Raw genomic sequence first — 22,895 nt, 5'->3', positions numbered from 1 at the left:
TCACTCTCAAATTTTCTATTTTTCCTCCTGAGATGTCTTTGACTGCTTTCCAATCTCATCACTGAATTTCTTATTTAAGGTAACATATTTAATTTCTTTTTAATGGTATTTCAATAAACAAACAAAAAATCTGGAAGAATTCAAGCTTATTTAGACATTTATATGTGAAAAGAAACAAGCAATAAAATCTCTTAATGTTATAAGAGGCAGTACATTGAGAGGGGACAAGCCCTATCAGTTATCAAAACATACACAAAGCCATACTAATAAAAACAATGTGGTATTATGCACAAAAAGACAAACAGAGCCTTTGAGCAGAATAGAAAGTCCAAAAACAGATTCAATATTATAAGTAAATTTAATATATAAAAAAGGTAACATTTCCAATCAATGTAATAAAGATGGCCTTTTTAGTGAAAGATATTGCAATACCTGGGAAGCTATTTTTTAAAATTCATTTAATGATTTTAGAGCAAAGGAGAGAAGGAGAGACAGACAGACATCAATTTGTTGTTTCACTTATTTATGCATTCATTGGTTGCTTCTTGTGCGTGCCCCGACCAGAGATCAAGCCTGCAACCTTGAAGTATTGGGATGATACTCTTCTAACCAACTGAGCAACCTGGTCAGGGCAGAGTTCGATTCATACCTCACACCAGGCATCAGGATAGACTCAAAATGGATCAAAGATGTTAATGTAAGGAATTAAACTGTTTAGTATACAAATATCTAATAAAAGAAAATAGGCTGCATTCCTTTTTAACTAAGAAATAGGGAATGCCTTTCTAATTGACTCAAAATTCACAAGTCTCCACAGAAAAGATTGTGGAAGAATATTTGTAAATTATATTACAAAGGGCTAGTCTCCCTAATGCATATATATTAGAAATATGCAAACAAAAACAAAGAACAAAAAAGAGGGAGAGTTTATGGAAGAAGGAACTACAGCTGACCCCCTTACACATATAAAAATAGGAACAACTTCACTTATGAAAAGAAAAATATACATGTAGACTGTACCAGGATGCCATTTTTACCTATTATTGGCCCCCCAAAAAGATATATAAAAATAAGGTGTCACACTTTGTTGGGAAGGCTGAGGAGAAATAGACACTCCCATATTTTGTTGGTGCAAAATCGTACAACCACTTTCTGAGGGGAATGTGGCAATATCTACCAAAGATACATATATATTTTCTCTTTGACCCAGCAATCCTTCTTCTGAAGATATAACCTAGATAATTGTCTACATAAGTATGAAAGAACATAAGCACAAGTTTATTGAGTGTGGCATAATTTGTAAAATTTAGAAATGAAAAACAACCCATATATTTAGCAGTTAAATACTACTTAAATAAATGAAGGCACGCCCATATGACAGACTACTATACAGCTGTAAGAGGCATGTGGACGATCCCCTCTGATATGAAGAGATCTATCTGCAGGGCTATACATTAAGTGATGAAAGGAAGGCACAGAGCAGCATATAATAATATATAGAATATGCTACTTTACTGGAATAAAAGTATCTATTGTATTTATCTTTACTTACACTTGTTTATATTAAGAGCCACTGTAATGATAAATAAGAAACTAGTAAAAACATTCTCTTTTGGAGGAATAATTAATCAATACTCAATTTCTCTAAGGATATTAGATTTGTGCGAATTGTGGGGGTTTTGTTTGTTTTACTGTTTTCTTAATTACTTACTCTGGTCTCTGTATCAGTTAGGAGTGTTTTCAGCTACAAGTCACAGAAAGCTTAAATAACCAAAATACCATTTATTTTTGTCACGTAACAAGAAATATGGTGTTAGGCAGATGCTGGGTATTGGTTATGGCTAGTATCTCTATAGTTCTTTCGGCCTCATGACCATAAGATTATTACCACAACTCTTAAGTATCTCCTCTGTATTCACAAAACAACAACAAAATAGTTAGTGTTGGCCATTTCTGATGCCTTTTTCAGCAAAGCAAGGATTTTCCAGAATGCTTTGATGGATTTCACTAAACTGGGCCACAGCAGGATTCTCATAACTGACTTGGACCAAGGATGATTCATTACCTAGAACTGGACACATTACCAACATATTTGGGGTTTTGTTATTTTGGGAGTTTTTCTCCTCAATCACTGGTTGTCCATTTTTATCCAAGAGCGAGGTGTCAAAGAAAAGCTGGTGGGAAGTAGGCATACATTGGGCGAAGGCTTATTGTGGGGCAAGGTCATCAGTCAGAGCCTGTCCTTCTCTTGTAGAATCACAAATATCAGTATGGGGAGGTAGTTCCTGTGGCCCCATTCAGTTCAGCTTCTCCATGTAAGACTCATTCCACAGAGGTCTGCTTTAGAGCAGGGGGAGGGGAGATGGAGGGGGGAGGGGCCAGACTACTAACTGGTTCTCAGGCTTTCAGAAGGATGGGGCAATCAATCCCCTGATGACAACCCCAAACCTGAAGACTGTTTTCCTGGTTCCTGGTATCTTTAAGGCAGTGGTTTTTAATGGGGAGTGATTTTGTTCCTCAGGTAGGGTTGCCAAATTTAGCAAATAAATATACAGGGCACCCAGTTAAATGTGAATTTCATATAAACACCCAATCATTTGTTTGTATAAGTATGTTCCAAATACTGCATTATCTATCTGAAATTCACATTTGACTGGATGTCCTATATTTTCTCTGGCAACTCTACCCCCAGGGGATACTTGGCAATGTCTGGAAACATTTTTGGTTGCCACGATTCCAAGAGTGGGTAGAGGCCAAAGATGTTGTTAAACGTCCTACAATGCACAGGACAGTCTCACACCACAAAAAAAAAAAATAAATAAAAAAAAATTATTTGACCCAAAATGCCAGTAGTGTGGAGGTTGAGACCCTGCTCTAATGCAAAGCTGTTTCCTTCAGCTTCTTCTTAGAATAAAGATCCAACCCCTTGCCTGACATTTTGTAGCTAGTGTGGCACACTCACTTATTTTTAAAATCTCAGCACGATTTATTTTCTATGGTCACATCAAAAACTCAAACATCCTTCTATGTTTTCTTCTACAGCTAACAGGCAGACCACGGAAATGGTGGCCGAGAGAAGACAGCATTTATATTAAGTCCAGGGGCATGAGGGCCAGCCTGCATATGCCGCTTGAGCCTTTTCTCTGTAAAGCCCAGATTCAGAGCCAGCCTCACAAAGCAGCCCTGCAGAGCTGTGGGTGGGGGTTGGAGGGAGCCTTGCCCATCACATTCAGACAGGGAGTTCCACCTTCCTGACCTTGAGGAGAGGGACATGGGGTGCCCACAGCTGCACTTCTCATGAAGAGAGGCTTTCTTTGTAGCCCAGGGGTGGGAGCAGCAGAAGGTGGGGATGGTATGCCGTGGCTGCTAATCAAATGACTTTTAAAAGAACACGAGAGGAAGGAAGCAAAGGGGTGGGGAAGGTTTTCTGGTTATGAGATGCGTATAAATTCATGGGAGGTTATTTGAGGATATTTACCCCAAGCCCTATTCACAGTTGTCCTTGAAATGAATACCAGGACATTAGAATTCAGGGGTCATCACTACTTTTCTGCAATTTCCTTCCCTCCCAGCAGATCCCTGGTCACAATAAAACCCCAAACTCTCACACATGTTGGTGTATATGCAGACAGAATGAACACAGACCCTTATTCACCCAATTTGTAGACATCGATGTCTCGGGGGGGTGGGGTGGTTGCTGTTAGTTTTTTTCCCCTTTATTTTATTAATTTATAAAATAAAGAATATGAAGACTTAAAAAAAAAAAAACTACTACCTGCTGACTCAAAGAGACCAAGGTCTTTTTTGTTGTGTTGTTGGGGTTTTTTTGTAATTTTTTTTTTTTCTTTGAGAATTTAAAAATAAAAATCCATCATTAAGTCAAGCAAGATAAATCAAGCTTTTAGTTATATATAACCTTGGCTTTTTCTGGAAAGTCTATCTTTGCAGTTCTTAGCTTGCTGGAAAAAAGAATGCAAGAAGCCTAACAGGGGCTGTGCAAATAGCTTTACAAACACCGGAAAAGCCCCTTTGAGGCTCAGCTGTAGCATGGCCTAGAGAACAAAATCGCGTGAGGGGTGGGAGCTGGAGGTGGGGTGTGCCACCCCCCATGACCATTCGTTGTTTGTCGTGCAGTAAAGTCACTGAGTCGACTGCCAAAGAGTGTTTGTTGTTTCTATCTGAACTTTAGTGACCTAATCTATTTCTTTCATCTTTGGAAAGTATTGTAAACTAAACTAAATCATATATGTATATATATTTTAAAAGAATCTGATCTTCTTATGCCTTATAAAGGCAGTAGAGATGTATGAGGGGGGAAAAACTCATTAAATACAAAAAAATTAAAAGTAGAGAAAATAATAGTTGAACCATATTTGAACCCAGAGTTGACCATTCACAGAGATAATCTTTGCCTTTGACTTATTTCTTTCCAGGGTTTTTTCTGAAGCTTAGTTTTTAGACTAAAACCTTGTGATGTCTCTTTAAATGAAAAGTTATATATAGTTCACTTAAAAGAAAAATAAGAACTATCCCTTACGGAGCAATTACTATTTGCCAGAAACATTGCCAAGCCCACTTACTGATCAAAACCTGATGATGTTGTTACTTCCCGTTTTAGAGAAGAAAAACTGAGTCTCTTACTAGCCACAGGATAAGTGGCAAAACTACTTTTTGCTTAATTTTGAACATCTCCTTTTCCATGTTACAACTGTAAATGTAATTTTAATTGTTTTCAATATTCTGAGTTATGTCTTTCACTGGACATTTGGGTTACTTTGAATTTCTTGTTGTTATGGGTAATGTTAAACTTCTTTTATCTGTGATTATGGATAATGTAATAAACATCTCTGAGCAAAATTATTTTTATATTTAGGTATTTTAAAAAATAGATGGAATTGCTAAGAATGTTTTTAAGTAGTGCTACATATAGTCACATTGATGTCCAAATAGTTCCCTTTCTTGATATTTTCATCAGCAATGAAAATTATTGAAAAACAATTTAGTTGCTTTTTAAAGAAAGGAATGTAGAGTAAGTGGTTTGAATCTAATTTTGCTTTATAAGCAACCAGATCAAAATTTCTTTAATTCATTTGTTGGCCAGATATGAAACTCATTTTATGAGATTTTTTTTAATCCAGTTATCTATTTGGGGCTTTATAACCAATTTCAATGAATAATTAGATAGTAAATATTTTGTCATTTGTCACAGTCTCAGTATTGTGCTTCGTTTGCTATTTTCCTTTAATGTTTACTTTTGTCATAACATTTAAAAGTGTTTATTTAAACCTCTGGGTGTTTTCCACTGAGCTGTCTCTCAAATAGAGTTCAGATACTCACTTCTCTTTTCTCCGAGGAACTTGTTTATCACTTTTGAGAGATTTCTCAGTAGTATTTATAAAAATTAAGGTTCAAAATAACACACAAAGAAAAACAATATAACCCTATCTCAACCCCAGCTTTACTTGAAAAATTGATTGCTGTAAGCTGTGGATTTCAAACCACCCAGAACTGATTTGTGAGGGCCAGCCCCAGGCACACTTGTGGTTCCTGCATTCCCCTATATTTAACAGCTCTCATCCTGTGACGCAGAAAATTCTCTAGTACTGCTCACTTGAAACTCTTCTGCCACGCCGATCCCTTTGCCTTTGTCCTAGTATCAGCAGAGCCAGAACAGCTAGGCATTGTTCCCCAGGCAATTTTCTTCAAGGGTAACACTTGCCCAGTGCATGGTGGGCTCTCAATAAATATTTCTTGATTAAAATTGACATTTAAAATCTCTAATTAGCCCCACCAGTGTGGTTCGGTTGGTTGGCTATCACCCCACAAGGGGAAAGGTTGCTAGTTAGATTCCTGGTCAGGGAATGTGCCTGGGTTGCGGGTTCCAACGCCCCCCCCCCCCCCCACACACACCCAGCCTCCGTGGGGGAGTATATGAACGGATCGATGCTTCTCTCTCACATTGATGTTTCTCTCTCTCTCTTTCTCCTTTCCTTACCCTCTTTCTAAAAATAAAAAAATAATCTTTTTAAAAATCTCTAATCAGAATATTCTCAGTCTTCCTTTCTCCAAGCTAAATAAGCTAACAACATTTTTTTTTAACCCTTTAGATCATCTCTGTGTTTCTAAGTTGCTTCCAGGAGCTCCTGGGCCTCTTCAGGCATAGTCTCCAAGAAGAGACAGAGAAGTCTGTGTCTTCAGGTCACCTCTGCCCAGAACTCTCAGGGGTGGGCTGAGAGACACTTAGCACCCTCAGTGACAGTTTTGCTCACCTGGAGTTGTGATGTGGATAACCTTTAAGTTCCTCTTTCTTCCTGCAATTGATATAAGCTGACACAAAGATGAAGACCAGTAGCTATAAGGCTGGCTGGGGACAGAATGAACTCTGCAGTTCAGCAGTGCCAGGCACAGGCAAGAACTAATTGAGGCTCACAAGCTGACATTGAATTGAAGATTACCCTGTTTCAACTATAACTAACTATCATTAGCAGTGAAAATACTTATCATTGACACAAGTTGATATATTAATTTCAACAGATAGTCCTATATACATTTTAGGTAACTCTCAAAATATTTAAGATATTGTCTGAGAACAGCATGCATGCCCCAGTCCTTAAAATATCCTTAGGAAAAATCAAATTACATCTGAGTAGTCTGATGGCAGAGGTCACTATTACTTGGGAAAACAATAAAGGAGCTGCAGCCTGAAAAAGGGAGGGGCCTTGGCTGATATCTGTTGTTTTACTTCAAAACTGTACATAGTTTGAATTTTAAATAATCAGAAATTTCTCTTTCCAATGTTTGACAACCTTAGTTATTACTAAAATTAAATTGAGAATGAGAGAAGGAAGGGCTCAGATGCTGTGCAAAAACCTTGCTCACAGGTGAAAGCCCATTTGCAACATTAGCCAAAAAGAGACCAGCACCTTCACCCCGGAGTTAGCGCTGCTTATGGAAAGAAAGGGAAGACATTAGTTTTCAAAATGGTTTAAAAGTGGAATAGGGGAAAATATAACATCATAACTACTACTATTACTATTTCCACCAGCTTATCATATGCCACTCAACTTAACAAATGCTATATGTAAGTAATTTTATGCAGTTCTGCGAAACAGATATTATTTCCATTTTACAGATAAAGAAGCAAAGGCTCAGAGAAATTAAATAACTTAAACAAGTCCACATAGCCAATAATTAGTGGGAACATGATTTAAATTCAAACCTGATTCCAATGCTTAGACTCTTAATCCTTACTCAGAGTTGTTTGAAACCTTGTTGAACCACTACCCTCTGGTCTTAACTAAATCATTTAACTTTCAGAGCCTTAGTTTCCTCTTACATACATGGACTTCTATAGTTAGGTCTGCTGTTTTTGCCTGCCCAGCATCTATTTTCCCTTGGAATTCTAAAAGTATATTTTCTCTTGGGTGACTACTCTCTTCTATTCATATTTAGTACATGTGGCTCAGATGCAGCTGACCTACCTCTCCATTCCATGGAGGGACATGTGATCCAAGTCTGGCCAATCATCATCGTCCAGCCTCCTGGCCCCAGTGATTACTTTTAGGTTGTTCATTCGACCCAAGGTAAGCCAATTAGATTCCATTTCTATTTGGGAGCCTTACTGGGACAGACATTCTCTTCCTGCTGGTATGAACCTAGACTTCTTTGTAGTCATCTTTACTGCTTCCTAGAAAGAGCCTACCTGAGAATAAAACCATAAAGAAGGAAGAAGAAGTAAGTCTCTGCACTTTACAATTTCTGAAAGTTTTTACACACATGATCACAACTAGATGTGACAAAGATTCTCTGTTCCTTAAGCCAGTTTGAAGTAGGTCTCTGCCTCTTGCAATGTAAGTTTCAATTAGAGTATTATGTGAAACGCTTAGCACAGTATTTGGCACCTATCAAACCTTCAGCAAATAATAGTTATTATTTCTAGGACATCTTTCCCAAAGTGCATGCAAGATTAAAAAAATAAAATAAGGAACTTTTCTTTTACTTATTTGGCCTAAAAAGAAACACATAGTTCATCTCCCTTCTTGCCCCCAATTTAATATTTGTCAGAGGGGAGTTACATGGCTTAATTGTTTCATGTCGTAATGGGGGAATCCCCCACAAATTAGGGAGGGGTTGGGAGGCTCCTGGGATGGCACAGGAGCCGCAACCAGAGCTACACGAGGCACGCTGTCCACGCAAGGGGTTCTGGGAGAGCCTTTAAAGGGAGACTGTGGACCCGCCCCTTTCTTGGATGCTCCCCTCCTTCCTGGCCACCAGGGGCTGGAGTTCCTTGGCTTTGGGCCTTGGGGACCAAGTGGCCTGGGAATGTTTTCAGGGCCCCTCCCTGAGTGCTCCAGGGCAGGCCTGGGGCTCAGCGGACTCCAGTAAGAGGGGAGGGGAGGAGACTCTGGCTCGTGGGCTCGAGGAGCATGGTTGTGGACCGGCAATAGGCTCTGCACCCCTCCCCAACAGGGGAAACCACGGGGGGGGCTGCTGCTCACCGGCAGCCATGGCTCCAGTGTAGGCAGGCAAGTCCCAATGCCCCTTCCCCAGGTGCGAAGCCGCAGCAGCTGCTTCCTGCCTGCCACCCACAGCAACACAGGCCTGTTGGTGATGGCTCCAGGGTGGTGGTGGTGGTGGTGGTGGTGGTGGTGGTGGAGGTGGAGGTGGTGGTGGAGGTGGAGGTGGTGGAGGTGGTGGAGGTGGTGGTGGTGGAGGTGGTGGTGGTGGAGGTGGTGGTGGTGGTGGAGGTGGTGGTGGTGGAGGTGGTGGTGGTGGAGGTGGAGGTGGTGGAGGTGGAGGTGGTGGTGGTGGAGGTGGTGGAGGTGGTGGTGGTGGAGGTGGTGGTGGTGGTGGAGGTGGTGGTGGTGGAGGTGGTGGAGGTGGTGGTGGTGGTGGAGGTGGTGGTGGAGGTGGAGGTGGTGCAGGTGGTGGAGGTGGAGGTGGTGGAAGTGCTGGTGGTGGTGGAGGTGGTGGAGGAGGTGGTGGTGGTGGTGGAGGTGGTGGTGGTGGTGGACAGAACCATCTGACACCACCGCATTCCTCTAGCGGGAGCCCGGTGACGGTGGTTCTTGCCATTGCTGATGATCTGGTGGGAGCAGCAGACACTGGGACCGCTGGGGGCACAGACCCCCACATGTTTGGAAGCCAGCTCAAGGGCGGCAGGGACCCATGCTGGGATTCATACCTCACCAGACTCCAGCCTTTGGAATACTACAACCCAGTGCAGCAGGGCACATGGGTCTGGGACTGCTTCCACTCTGTCACCTGGATAGCACCCCACGATGAAAGCAGCACAGAGGCATGAGCTGGGAGGTTCCTCACCAATGGAGCTTCCCTTGCACCGCCATCTGGAGTGAGCTAGCAGCACACCCCAGACACAGAGAGAGAGCTGCCGCGAGACCATGGTGACTCTGAAATCCACAAATGCACACCCCAGAGAGGATGGAAACCTGTTTGTGTGGTTGGCTTGAGCTCCAAAAGGACAGATAAGCAATAATGGGGAACTTCTGGGTTTGGTTTTGGACTTCAGTCTTCCTGGGGGTGGCTCAGAACGTTTCCAGCCCTCCCAAATCGGGTTTCCTGTTAATAAAAACCTGTTTCCTTCCTCACAAATCTTTGTAGTGTGTGTTTACACCCCAACAAGTGGCTGGACCCCATGCTGCCCAGTTACAATGTCACCTTCATTGAATGCTAAATGTAGTTTCCAAAACAGAGGATCTTCATCTTATACCGCTAGCATTCTGTGACTTCTATTTTGTCATCATCTGTGCTTGCTTACACTTTTAAATCTGGAACATTCTGCACAAAAGAGTTGTGTGAAGGTTTCTTTTAAAGGAAAGTGTCTGTGTCTTAAAAATGTTTGAAAACTAGCTGATTTAATCAGTCAGGAAATATGTCAGCTTGGTGCTCAGCTCAGACTTCCAGTTAAGTATTCTTTACAACATCCGTACCTGCTTACCTTTTGTGACCTGAACACTGAAATGTAGTAGGACCCCCAAAGTAATTAATTTTCGTTTTGAGCTATCAGCAGAATTTGTGGGTGGTCGATTTGGAAAATACCTTTCAATAGTTTAGCTGATGGGTTATTTTTCTCCACACTCAACAGATTCTGTTCTCACCTGAGTCAAATGACCATATACTACTTGCCTTCTCTAAAATATTGCTTTATGCTGCCTCAGAAATAAACAACTGATAGTGAAGAGCTTAGTAAATTAATTGGTGCAGAGCGGATAGAATACAAGAGTAAACCAAGAAGTTGATTTAGCTGGGAGCTTTTTCTATTGACATTGTAGAAGATTCATTTTCTTAAGATTCTCCCATGTAGTCACTATTGCTTAATTACAGCGTTCTCTGGAAGGCAAAGGAAACTGAGTTTGAATTCCCATTGGGAGCTTTTCTTTAGCCTCTCTGAGGAGCATAAGAAGGAAAATGAGAAGACAAGCACTATTCTGATGCTAAAGCCAGAGGTAGCAACTATTGATTTGGCATGGCAGTGCCCTAGTGAATAGCAGAGGGCAAATAAAAGCAGGACCCTCACCACTGCAATCTAACAAAGAACTTAATAGAGGAGGTTAGAAGTAGAGGGAGACATGTCCACCCGCTAACTCAGCAGTCCTGAGCTTGGCCTGATAACATTGCCAGGTGTTACAACATCACAAGAAAATACCATGCTAACATGGGAGGAGGGCAGTCCTTGAAAGTCTGTGTATCCTTCCCACTATCTGGGAAGGAAAACCTTTAAAACTGTGCTTTCATCCTAAGGTCAGAAAGGTGGGAGAGGGTCCACACTACCCAAAGGGGGCAAAGAAAAAGGAACCATAAATAACTTAAGGTAACTGCTCCAACTTTTAATTTACTGCCTCCCTTCACTTTGTGTTTTACAAGATGGACAAATGGAGTCTGGAGCAAGATAAGGATTCAGGCTAACAGAACCCGACACACACCTAAGTTTGGGTAGTCATGTCCCCCTGAGAAAAGCTGGCTCCACTTTTATCCATCAGTCAAAATGTAAGTTCTTCATCCTCATCCCACCAGCTATATAAGTCCTCAGGACAAAGGACTCGCTCTCCTAGCTCTTGGCTCTTGGCCCTCATGGCCCTCTTGGCGCTCTTGGCCTTCTGGCCTCAGGGCCTCTGGTCACTCTAGGGTGAACTTGCCACCCTGGCCTTTGGCCACTCTTGCTTTTGCTTTCCCATTCACTAATAAATTTTGTGTGCACGCTAATAGGCTCACTGATCTGTAATTCTTTACTGAATGGGCAAGAAGAACCAGGGTTTCTCCGATAACACTAGGATGCCTTTAAGTGCTTTTAACCTTTCCTTGCCTGAGAGTCCTACAAAAAGGTATAGCATTTTTTTCCATATACATTTTAAATGGCCCCTACTGTTAAGGAAAGAGTAATAGAATATTAGTTACCTATTGCATTTAAGAAATGACTACCTTTAGCTAAAACTTTCTTTTTAATATCAATTTTAGTCACCCTGAGTCTAAATCAACTCTTCCATTAACCCCTCAGGAGGTCATTTTTAGAACATAAGCATGAATATATAAAAACACAGGGAGAAATATCTCAAGTGACAGTTTTAGTGTCTGTAATTAAGGTGTTGAACTGCATTGATTTACAAGTCCTATTACAGCAAGGTTATTGGCCCTTCCTGGCCAGCACTCCTCTAAGCCAAATTTTAAACGAACAGCTAGCACTTACTCTTTCTCTTTCTTTTGAGTGGCCTGGCTCAAGTGCAGCTTTCTTCCAATGAATAGTGTAGTGTTGGACTCTTCTTTTTCTATTGAATTATATGATACAATCGCAGGATTGACAGTGCCTCACCCCCAGACTTTGGGCCAGTCACTTAACCTCTGTGTCTAGGTGGTTGCACTTAAAATGCAAGATGTTAACATTGATCTGAAGATTCAAGGAAGAATAACTTATTAATGATTTGAAAGCACTTTGGACCCATAAAACACTATAAAAATCCTTCTTGCAATGGTATACAAATAACATTAAGTGAAGCTTGAAAACTAATTGCCATAGATGAAGTGAACCATTTAAGTGCCATTTTGGCATCCTGTGAATTTAAGCAAAGGAGGATATCCCTTTTCCACCACAAGGTTTTTGCCAAAGGGCAAATCCATCAAAGTAAGTGGGCATCTGCAAATTCGCCTTTTGCTTATTTCCCTATGGTTGTATTGTAACAATCTGATGTGATTCAAAGCTGTCTTTATGTTTGAAAAAGTCTTGAGGCTGATGCCTCAAGAAGAGGATGTAGCCTGACACTTGTGAGGAAGGCTTAGCTGTTCCTGGAAGAAAGGATGGAGCTGAAGGGTGATGTGGTGGGTAGCTGCAGTTGGTGAACTCCTGGACCTTGATGGACTACAATGCCTCAGAGGTGGCCCAACTTGTGGGTGGTAACAGAGGGCTACATATTGGACCTTCAGACCATGGAAGGTTGCAGTGAGGGCACTGGGCCTCCCCCACTCCCTGCCCCCAATATCTGGATGAAGGAAAGGGTTAACACTTGATGGCTAATCCTTAATTATAAGCATAAGCGGCAATGGAACAACATTACAGTGCTTTAATGAGAGGCAGTATATGTGGTGGCAGGTCAGGTTCAAATCCCAGCTCTAATATTGAACAGATTTTCTGCCTGGGGCAGTTACTTGACTTCCGTAGGCCTATTTCCCCATCTGTAAAGTGGAGACAACAAAATTTGTTTTAAGTGGTGGGGAAAATTTAAATTGGTTAATAATGTGATGTTCCTAGAAGTGTCTGGCACAAAGTAAGTTCCATATACATGTAAGGGGGGAAAATAGCAGCCAGATGTGAAGTCCTTCTCCAATTTTCTTGGACTCCACAAACTCCTGAGGGGCCAGTACAGTCTACAAGGGCAAGAGGGGCTCCAAAGTGGACAGAATCTCCACTCAAACTGCGGGAAGAGGTTGAAGTTTGATTGGGAAAACAAATGTTCATGTAACATTTTTTGCACCAATGGCATGCCTCCAAACAATTACATTGTGGGAAAAGTAGTGCTGGAGGTAAAGCCTGCATTAAAGAAAAAGAAAGATGCACGATCTTAAGGGAAATAAGATATGGTCGGTCACAGAGTCCTAGAGGCCCTGAAACTGTTCTCCTCGGACACCAGGCTAAGGATTTCAGCACCAGCACTCAGGTTTGGTGAGCTAGCCTGGGAATTCAATTAACCGCCATTGGAAAATTGACGTTTCAGGGAAAGCCCCAGTATGTGGAATGCTGTCCTCATCTGTATGATCCGCTGCAGGCTAACAGAAAAAGGAGGCAGTTATTCACGACGTACCTGAGAAGCTCACAAAGACCAGACAAGGCGCAGCCCACTCTCCGCCCCGCCGTCCTCCAAAGAGAGAAAAGCAAAGAAACAAACGTTAATGATGAACACGACCAGGGGACGGCCCCCACCGCTCCGGAGCCCAGCCAATTCTGGGCGTCCGGCAGGGGCCGCTGCAGCCCGGGAAGCTGATTCGCTTCTCTCTGCCCGGTTGCCCCCTCGCCGCCCCCGCCGTGGCCGCCTCCTGCAGGTGCGTCGCCGCCCCGACGGGGGTCCCGGCAGCTTTTCTCAGCTCCCGCCCAGGAGGAAATCCCGGCCGACCTTGTGCTGCCACCCTCTGCGCGCTACGCCGCGTGCGGACCCGGGGCGGGGCAGAGCGCGCCTGTGCGGCCTAGTCTCTTACCCCTCCGGCTTCCGGGGCCCCCTACGTTGGCGGGGGTTGGCGGAGGTTGTTGGGGGGGCGGGTTCGCGGGATGGGGGTGTGTGATTTGCGGGGTGCGGGGGGACGAGCGGGGAGGGGTGCGGCCCGCCCTCTGCGGAAGGACCCTAAAGCCCCCTCCGGCCTGGCAGCCCCACGTGCGGAGGGGGCCGGAAACAAGGTTGGAAAGTAACGCCGTCGGAGCAGGTGGGCCTGGTGGGCCGCTGTGAAGGGGGAGCCCCAGGCCTTTGGGTAGAGGCACGCTGGTCACTGCAGCGTCCCGGACGGCCGATGGTGGTGGCGTGGGGCAGGGTGTTAGATGTCGGTGTAGGCGGAGGTGCAGCTGTCAGGACTGTGACCAGCCTGGCGTTGTAGGTGTGAGGTGTGAGAGAACGGGAGAAGCCCGGGCCAGGGGCAGTGGTGCCCCAAGGCTTTGTGGGTTGAAGGTATGGGAGACGCTCGGGAGCTCAGGCTGGGCTGTGTGAGTGGAGCCGTCTTTTGGACAGTAGAAGGGGAAGGTTGTCTGGAGCCCTGGCAGGATGGGGCATCAGAGAACTAGGAGGAAAGCCAGGCGAGGGTGTCTTCTGAAAGCGGGGAGACGCCAAGAGTTTCCTCGAGAGGAGAGGTGATCAGATGGGTCGCAGACTGGACGTAATCAAGGTTTAGGAAGGTGGAGGTCGTCGGTGACCTTGACAAGAGCGGGTAGGTGGTAGAGGAGGGAAGGGAATAAGTCTGCCAGTGTTGAAAGCCGAGGACTGGTGCATTGCATTAATTTAGCTTGTAGGTGTTCAAAAAGTATTTATTGAATGCCTATGTAAGTTTTTGGAGTTCCTTTGCAATATACTTATGTAAAATTTTTGTAAAATTTTTTTCTTGCATTCCTGGTATAACCTTTTATTTATTATATTCATTTATTATATTTTTCAGCATCAGTAGGTTGCCCCTTTTTTCACAGGGAACATACATTTTTCTCTTTTCTGATTCCATAGGTGTGTTTCAGGTCTCACAAGAAAGCCTGGTTAAATAGGGGACTGCCATTCCCCCAGAGTAATGTCAGTGTTTGGGAACCCATTCTGCCCCCAGAAAGCTCCCAATGACTGGTTTGCTGAATGAGTTTATTTCCTCCTCTGAGGTTTGTCTTCCTACCCTGAAGGCAAAAACAAGGCAGAATAATTGGTGGTTTCACCCAGGGCAGTTTTCACCCCTGGGGTTTTCTAAACTGGACAACCTGAGTTTTCTATTGCCCTGCAGGCTTTCCCTTTTCTTCCCGTAACTCACTTACAACCACTGCCCTCTTGACTTCTTCCAGGAAACAGATAACCCTTCCAATAAATACTTCAGGGTAGCATCTTTAAAATAGCCTTATGTTCTGAGTATTTATGATCTTGGAAATAAATTTCAGGTGGCACTGACCAAGAACTTTGTGAACATTTTGTTTTCACTTTCCACTTTGTTTTCACATTTACTGAGAGACTTGCAGAACATCTTGTAAATTAATGGAAAATCTAGCAGAACAATTCCCACATTCATTAAAAAAAAAAAAAAAAAGTGAAATGTCGACTAATAAAACAGGCAGCAGAATGGGTTTGTACCCAGGGTACCAGAATTTTCTCACTGATTCATTCATCACGTCAGATAGACATAGAAATCTTAGATTCCACTAATAATAAATTAGTATGATAGATTTGAAATAAAAAAATACACGTTTAGAGTTTTTTATATACAACCCATGAGTGTGTATATGCATGAATATATTATATATAAATACATACGTGTGTCAGTAGACATTATAATTCACATAAGATGAGAACTAAAACTATCTTCCTACAAAATACTTGTTGATTGCATTGCCTAGGCAAACAATCTAGAAACTAGTGATTTTTGGAAATGTTGAAATATTATTGCTTAATAAAAACATTTGAGTGGGAAAACTTAGATGAAAAGTTAGTAACATTTTACCCAGATAATACAAGTTCTAATCTTGTCAATCCTACCATAAAAATTCCTTACTATTCTCAAATACTTGACAACTCTTTATAATTAGCAACAAATTCAACACTCGTGTTCAGAATAGAATGAAGTTTTGCCATCATTTCACAGCTGTCCATCAGACCAGTCTTTTAGATCCTCATGTGGAAGAGCTTTAGGTTGCTGCCTCTGTTGACATTAAGTGTTCAAACCTATAGCGAATTTTTATCAGAATTTATTCGAGGCCAAACTGACAACGTTGCTGGAAAGCAAGCTCTCAAATTCTCTGGAGAATGAGTTTTGTGGTTTCTTTTATGCATTAAAACTAAGAAGGGAACTAAGGATGAGATTATGTGCTGCAAGAGGGTGATTATGTACTTCCTTCAAAGGTGTGTTAACCTAGATGCACAAAAACAGGGACAGGGCTTGCTTAAAGCAAAGATAAACCTTGTACTAAAAAGTTATATGCCTCCAGTATGACTACCCACCATTACCTGCCCAATTGGGAATTTATGATCGAATCACTCTGTGGGGTTACTTTCCTAGAACCCCTTTTCATCCACATCTCTGTTGATTGGATTTTAAATATTTAAGTTCTTTTAAATTCTTGATGATTTTTTAAATCTACCTTCATGGCTGAGAAAAAATATGGCGATTTTTTTCAGGAGATATCCAAAATTCTTTAACAGTAAATGTGAATGTTTGCTAACATTTAAAATCAACAGAAGAAGCCCTGGCCGGTGTGGCTCAGTTGGTTGGAGTGTTGCCCGTACATCAAAAGATCGGGGGTTCAATTCCTGGTCAGGTTATATATCTAAGTTGCAGGTTCAATTCCTGGTGAGGGTGCATATGAGAGGCAACTGATTGATGTTTCTCTTTCACATTGATATTTCTCTTTCACCCTTGTCTCTCTGAAATCAATCAACATTAAAAAAAGATTTAAATCAACAGAAGAAGAAAAGAATTTTCTGGATCAAATAGATGTCTCCAAATTAAAATATTAGAAATCCACAGTGAAATCATATAGCTTCATCTTTGAGAGAAATGACTAAAGATAATATAGTAAGCTCAAAATAATAGCATAAGTAACTTTATACGACATGTAATGAGCTTTTATACAGTATTGGGTACTTTAGTCTTCACAGTTCTCAAGATGTGCAAGTTTAATAATATTGTCTATGATAATATCTTGAAGCCTCAAATGGATCTGTGAAAAAAACCTTTTCTTGATAATTACTGAAGCTAGATGATGGGAAAATAACTTCTATTTTTGTATATGCTTACACATTTCCATAATTAAAAAAAAAATAAAGCTATAGAAACACCTCACTTGTCCATTACTGAGTTTCCAAAGAATTAGTTTTTTCCAAACAAATTGAAGCTTGTCAAAGGCTTATCATGCCCATGCTGGCTGAAAATCATGCTAAGCTATTATCCCCCATGCTTTCTTTAAATAGAGCACTGGGGTGGTTTTCATGATGGCATTCCCAGAGTTAGAGTCTACAAGCCGCTCACCAGAGTGACTCTCCTGGGCTGCGGTGGCATCTGAGTCTGCTCACCTCCCACTGGCACCCAGTCAGCCAAGGGCCTTTTTTGGTGCTCCCTTTGGCTCTGACCTGCATTCCCTGAGGAAATGACCCGGGGCCACCAGAGCGGTCTGTCCTCTGAGGTGTTCTGGAAACCAGCACTACACCATTTTTCTCTTTTTCAGTATTGCAAGCTTCTTGTCCAGTTTTTTTTATTACAGTAGACAGGTTACAATGAAAATCTGTTGACATGCCTGCTTCTTGTGTTTAAGTGACGTTTATTGAAGTACAATTTATATACTGTAAAATTCACCCTTTTTTATTATAAAGTTCTGTGACTTTGGAAAACCACCACAAAATAAAGACATAGCATTTTTCATTGCTTTAACAGAGTTCCCTGGCCTTCCCTGCCTCCTCTCTCCCCCAGACCCTGGAAAGCAGGGGTGTGATTTCTGTACCTACAGTTTTTACCTTTCATAATATGTGAATGGTCTCAAACAGTATGTAGCCTTTTGGGTCTGGCTTCTTTGACTTAGCATAATGCTTTTTTTTTTTTTTTTTTTTTTAAGAAAACTTTATTTTGAAATATTTTTAGGTTTACAGAAATGTTGCAAACACAGTAGACGGAGTTCCCATATACTATCTGCCCAATTTCCTCTAAAATTAACATCTGATATAATTAGAGTACAATGACCTGAACTAGGACATTTACAGAGATACAGTACTATTAAGTAATTTGCAGGCTAAATTTTGCCAGTTCTCCCCCTAATGATCCTTTTCATGTCTTGAATCCAATCTAGGATTTCACATTGCACTTAGTTGTCCTGTCTAGTCTCCAACCTGGAACAAGTCTCTAGTCTTTGTCTTTCATAACTTTGATACATTTTTTGAAGAGCCAATTTTGCTTAGAATGCCCCCTCGATTGGGATTTGTCTGATGTTTTCTTATAATTGAGCTAATGCATTTTGCGGGGAAAAAACCACAAGTGATATTTTGCCCTTCTTATTGCATCTTACCAGGAGTTACATGAAGTTAGTATGCTTATTGCTGGGGACTAACTTTGACTGTTTGCTTAAGGTAGCGTCTGTCAGATTTTTCCTCTGCAGGTTACTATTGCATAATTATTTATGTATTTATTTTTGCATAATACCTAAAAAATTTGTCCATGTTGCTTTACATATTAGCAGTTTGTTCTTTTTATTGCTGAACAGTCATTGTATGGATAGACCACAATTTGTTTACTCATTTATAAATTGATGGGCATTTGATTTGCTTCCAGTTTTTGGCCTGGCACTGTCTGATAGACCTTGGTGTTCTCCTGTTAAAGATAAATAATTTCACAGAACACGAACTACCACCATCAGGCAAGGCTACCCTGTGACCATGGTGAATCAGGACAAAAATAAGACAACTGCATAATAGATCTAAGCCTAGACAAAAACAAGAACATTTCTCAGCCACATAAATGACAAAACGTCCTTCCATCCTGCCTAATACCAGGGCCTGCTATTTATTGACTAATCACAGCTCTAGCCTCACTTCACTCCTTTTACCTTTTAGATAAGATTCACTAAAATACTCAATCAGGGTGTGCTGTTTCCCGACAGCATCCAACCCAGAATAAAGCCTCACTCCCTCGAACCCCTCCCAACCTTAGCTAACACAGGCCCAACTCCTATAGGAAATCCTTTCTAACACTGTCGCTGGGACACCCTGCAGTTCTGTGTGTTGCTTCTTTCTCCTCGCAACTGCTCAACTACAAGTGTGTTCCTGGTCTCCCTCTGCAGAGCCTGGACAGTGCAAACAGTCTATGAACACATACGCTGAAATTCCTTGCTTCCACTCTTGTCTTTATACACCCCGTATCACATCCCCACCCCCAATTCTTTTTAACTAATTTCTTGGGAATTCTTCCACTAAAAAAAAAAAGTCATAAAGGGAAATAAGTACTATGGTATACACTCATATCCCCTGCCCTTTCTCTCACACAACACCATGACATATTTTGGAGATCTCTATCAGATTAAAGAGAATATTTCTAGTCTTTTTTTTTTAAAGCATTTGAAATCTGAATATTGGAATGACTATGGCATTAAATAATCTGATTTTGCACTAACGTGTTTTTGAGCCTCATCTTCCAGACATTTATTTTTAACCTCTGTGACTATCTTCTGCTCTGCTGATACCAACACTCACTTCTGAAGCCCGCAAGCTGTCTTCTTATAAATGATTAACCAACAAATCACATTTAATTAGACTTTGTTCATATGGGATATTTTAAATTGTAGTAAAGTACCCATAAAATTTAATACCTTAACCATTATTAAGGTTCTAGTTCAATATTGTTAAGTACATTCACATTGTGCAACCCATCTCCAGAACTCTACCTTGTAAAACTGAAATCCTATACATATATTTGTTTTATTTTAGAACTGTTTTATAGTTTACACACAGTAAAATTAACCCTTTTCTGGTGTACGTTCTATGGGTTTTAACAGACACAGTCATGTAACTGTCATCAGAATCAAGATATAGAACAATTCAATTACCTTAAAAACTCATGGCCCTTTGTGTATTGACTCTTTCCTGCGTGGGCAACCACTGATAGGTTTTCTGTCCCCATAGTTTTGTCTATTCTAGAATGTCATGTAAGTAGAATCATCATACTCTTTTATATGGCAATTATGTTGCATATTGTGAATGTGCCATTGTTTATTGAACTCGTCCCCTGCAGATGATTGTTTTAGGTTGTTTCTAGTCCCTTACTGTTAATTGCATGGTCTAAAGAACAACCCTGTACATATGTCATTTTGGATGTGTGTAAGTCTTACTGTTGTAAAAATGTCCAGAGTTGGGGTAACTAAGTCAAAGGGAAAATGCATTTTAATTTTGATAGGTTGTTCTCCAAAGGAATTGTTAAGTTTTGGGAAATATGTTATTTTTCTATATTTCCTATATCCACAAACCTTTAATCCTGAGTTTTTCGAACAATTTGACCTCCTAGATAGAAGTCAGCTCTGCCAATTACCACTTTGATGTCACTGATCCAAATACTCTCTTTCTCTGTGGTCTTCTTTCCTTTTATAAATTCCTCAGGGATAGATAGAGACTTACTAAATGTGCTTTAAGACACAATTTTCTGCCCTGGCCAGTGTGGCTCAGTTGGTTTGAGCATTGTCCCCTACACCAAAGGGTCATGGGTTTGATTCCCAGTCAAAGTACATACCTGGGTTGTGGGTTCTGTCTCCAGTTGGGGTGCATACGAGAGGCAACTCAATCAATGTTTCTCTCCCTCTCTTTCCCGCTACGTTCCCCTTTCTCTAAAATCAATAAGCATGTCCTTGGGTGAGGATTAAAAAAAAAAAACACACAGAGAAGTTTCTTTGACATGATGTCATCTTTATACTATTTGTTGTCATAATAAATATCTTTCTCGATTAGTTCAGATCTCAGAATTTACATTTTCAGAGAGCAGCCTGGTAGTTTTCACAACCTGTTTTTCAAATGAATTCTCACATCTAACCCCATCTTAAGCCTCTAAGGCTGTGGTTCTCAAACTTAAGCATTCATTAGAATCACCTGGACACAGATGTGGGCCTCACCCCCATCCCAAGTGTCTGATTCATGGGCCCAGGGTGCAGTCCATGACGTTACATTTCTAACAAGATCTCAGGTGATGCTATTGCTGCTGGGCTGGGAACCACACATGAGAACCACTGCTCCAGGGCAGCTGGGTGCTCTTGAGAACAAATTGAAAACAGCTGGTTTAGAGGCTGAATACCATGAAGATCTAACACAAGATTTTTAAGGGCCTTCTTACATATATATACTGTGTGTGTGTGTGTGAAATAGAAGTATTTTCTGATTGTTTCTATTTGTTTTTGTGATTTTTCTGAAGCCCATCTCAAGAATTAGTCTATAAAGAAACCTGATGGGACCTCTCCAGATTGTCCCCAGCCGATTAATTTCCCAACTGTACTGTGGATTGAAATCTCCAGCCACCACAGGAACCAAGATTTGTCTAACAATGGCTCGTCCAAGTTCAAGTATGTCTTTCCTAGCCTGCCATCTCCTCATCTCCAGTGGAATTTGAAGTACCTGAAAATTTCTGCACTCTGAGGGGAATGTTTATATTGAAGTGGGTGCTGGGCAAAGTTTTGGAGAAGGCCACTCTATCCTTTTCTCCTTAGGTGAGTCCCCTCCAGGACAGGTCAGGGATGATCTCTTAATAGTCAAGGTAAATCCATTTTCAACATTTTTTGCTTCTCTCAGAATATCTGCATTTAAGCCTATCACACATGATTTGTATTATAAACCCCTCTCTGCAGTAGAGACAAACTGGGGGTTGTCCTACAGGATAATATGGGGTTAAACTTTTTACTGGACAGAAATGATTTGTATCTCTACCAGACAAAAATTGACAACTTAACATATCTGTACCCTCACTGTATAGTGGGAATACAGTGTAACAGATTGCTATAACAAATGATCCTTAGGTGGACCTGTTAAACAGTGCTTCAATATGGCATTGAAAGGCCATGCTGAGCTCTTTTTGCCTCATTTTCCATTTTTGGATAACTTTTTCTAGTACTGGGAGTATGCTGAATTGTAATAATGCCTCCTTCCATTTTGCCCAATCTCAGAAACAATAAAGAACCCAAGGAACCCAGTGCCATTCAGCTGCCCAACCCTTTGGTGTTCACAGCTGTGCAGGACAGGCTGCTAGACGCTGTGCTGGGACCCAGAAGCATGTGCTTGACCAGAAGTGGGCCACCTGGGTCTGAAATGCATAACATACAGTTAGGAAGTGTCTTTTTAAAATAAGATTTCACACTACTTTAACATTATTATATCTTACATCCTGTTTTCCAAGAACCAAACCTGAGTTGGCTTTTTAATTTGTTTTTAGAAGTTGCTTAAAGTGGTACCTTAATAAAAGTCAGTCTGTCCTGGGAATCTATTCATCAGACTTTACATTTGGGGTAGAAAACACCTTTAGAATGGGGGAAAGTTTTATCGGTGAACTTTGAGGTCTTTAAGGATGTTTGTAGGGTTTTAATCCAGGAGTCATGTAACTAGTTCCTAGAAAAATATTTGCACATTTTCTTATTTAGCATCTTGTTCTTTCACGGGGTAGATCAGACTAGAAACTCTAATCCACTCCAACTGGGTTTCTTTTTCAGTTAGACAGCGTAAGTGGGCCTGACTTTTCACACTGATCTATTTCTGAAAGTGGCGAGAGTGTAAGCACTGTTAGAATGGCTGGTCATACTGAAAGGCAACAGTGTGTCTGAACCCCTTCGTTCCTGTGAGCCTCGCTGCAGCCAAGTGATCCCAGAGAGCTCTGAGAATGTGGCTGAAAGGGAGATGGGGCCTCTGCTTCTTCGTTTCTGAGAGTTTGCTTTGACTCTGTTCACTCTTCCCAGTAGTCAGAGAGAAAGAGAAAGGGAGGGGTAGTGGAGCCCTTTAAAAAAGAGTTATCTGTCCGCATGGGCCATACAGGTGGTCTGGGCTTAGGAGGGCGAGGAAGTACCACCCTTGCCTAGATGGAGCCAACAAGTATGAGAAACCACTAGGATCCTTTTTACCAGCTTGGGGTACAAAATGAAGTCACCTTCCCTTTAACATTCAACTCTGAGCCCCTACCCCACTATCTCTTCCTGTCCTTGATCCTGCCTGTCTCTG

At 41.5% G+C, this 22,895-nt stretch overlaps 1 protein-coding gene and 1 long non-coding RNA gene across 7 annotated transcripts in view; one reads left to right on the top strand and one right to left on the bottom strand.

Annotated features, from left to right (window-relative positions):
- Positions 1 to 12,554: 12,554 nt before the first annotated feature.
- On the bottom strand, positions 12,555 to 13,709 carry LOC150015410 (uncharacterized). The gene is made up of 2 exons (XR_016509729.1): positions 13,311 to 13,709; positions 12,555 to 12,684 (listed from the first exon to the last, which is right to left on the bottom strand). It is a non-coding gene; the product is annotated as an uncharacterized LOC150015410 (long non-coding RNA).
- Positions 13,483 to 22,895, top strand: part of SIRT5 (sirtuin 5) — a 32,586-nt gene continuing 23,173 nt past the window's right edge. For 2 of the 6 annotated variants that reach the window (XM_090269802.1, XM_090269798.1), the window contains exons 1-2: positions 13,483 to 13,548; positions 21,109 to 21,256. In XM_090269802.1, the coding sequence (XP_090125928.1) occupies positions 21,142 to 21,256 (115 nt within the window). In that variant the 5' untranslated portion in view covers positions 13,483 to 13,548; positions 21,109 to 21,141. Of the gene's footprint in view, positions 13,549 to 13,594; positions 13,747 to 13,813; positions 13,924 to 14,705; positions 14,849 to 21,108; positions 21,257 to 22,895 lie in introns of those variants that run through there. The other 4 variants (XM_090269800.1, XM_090269801.1, XM_090269799.1 and 1 more) reach the window with 4 other exon arrangements.

Source organism: Furipterus horrens, unplaced genomic scaffold, assembly GCF_987537825.1.
Source record: "Furipterus horrens unplaced genomic scaffold, mFurHor1.1.pri manual_scaffold_3, whole genome shotgun sequence".
In the NCBI taxonomy this organism is placed as follows: domain Eukaryota; kingdom Metazoa; phylum Chordata; class Mammalia; order Chiroptera; family Furipteridae; genus Furipterus; species Furipterus horrens.
This window is presented reverse-complemented; position numbering and strand designations above follow the sequence as displayed.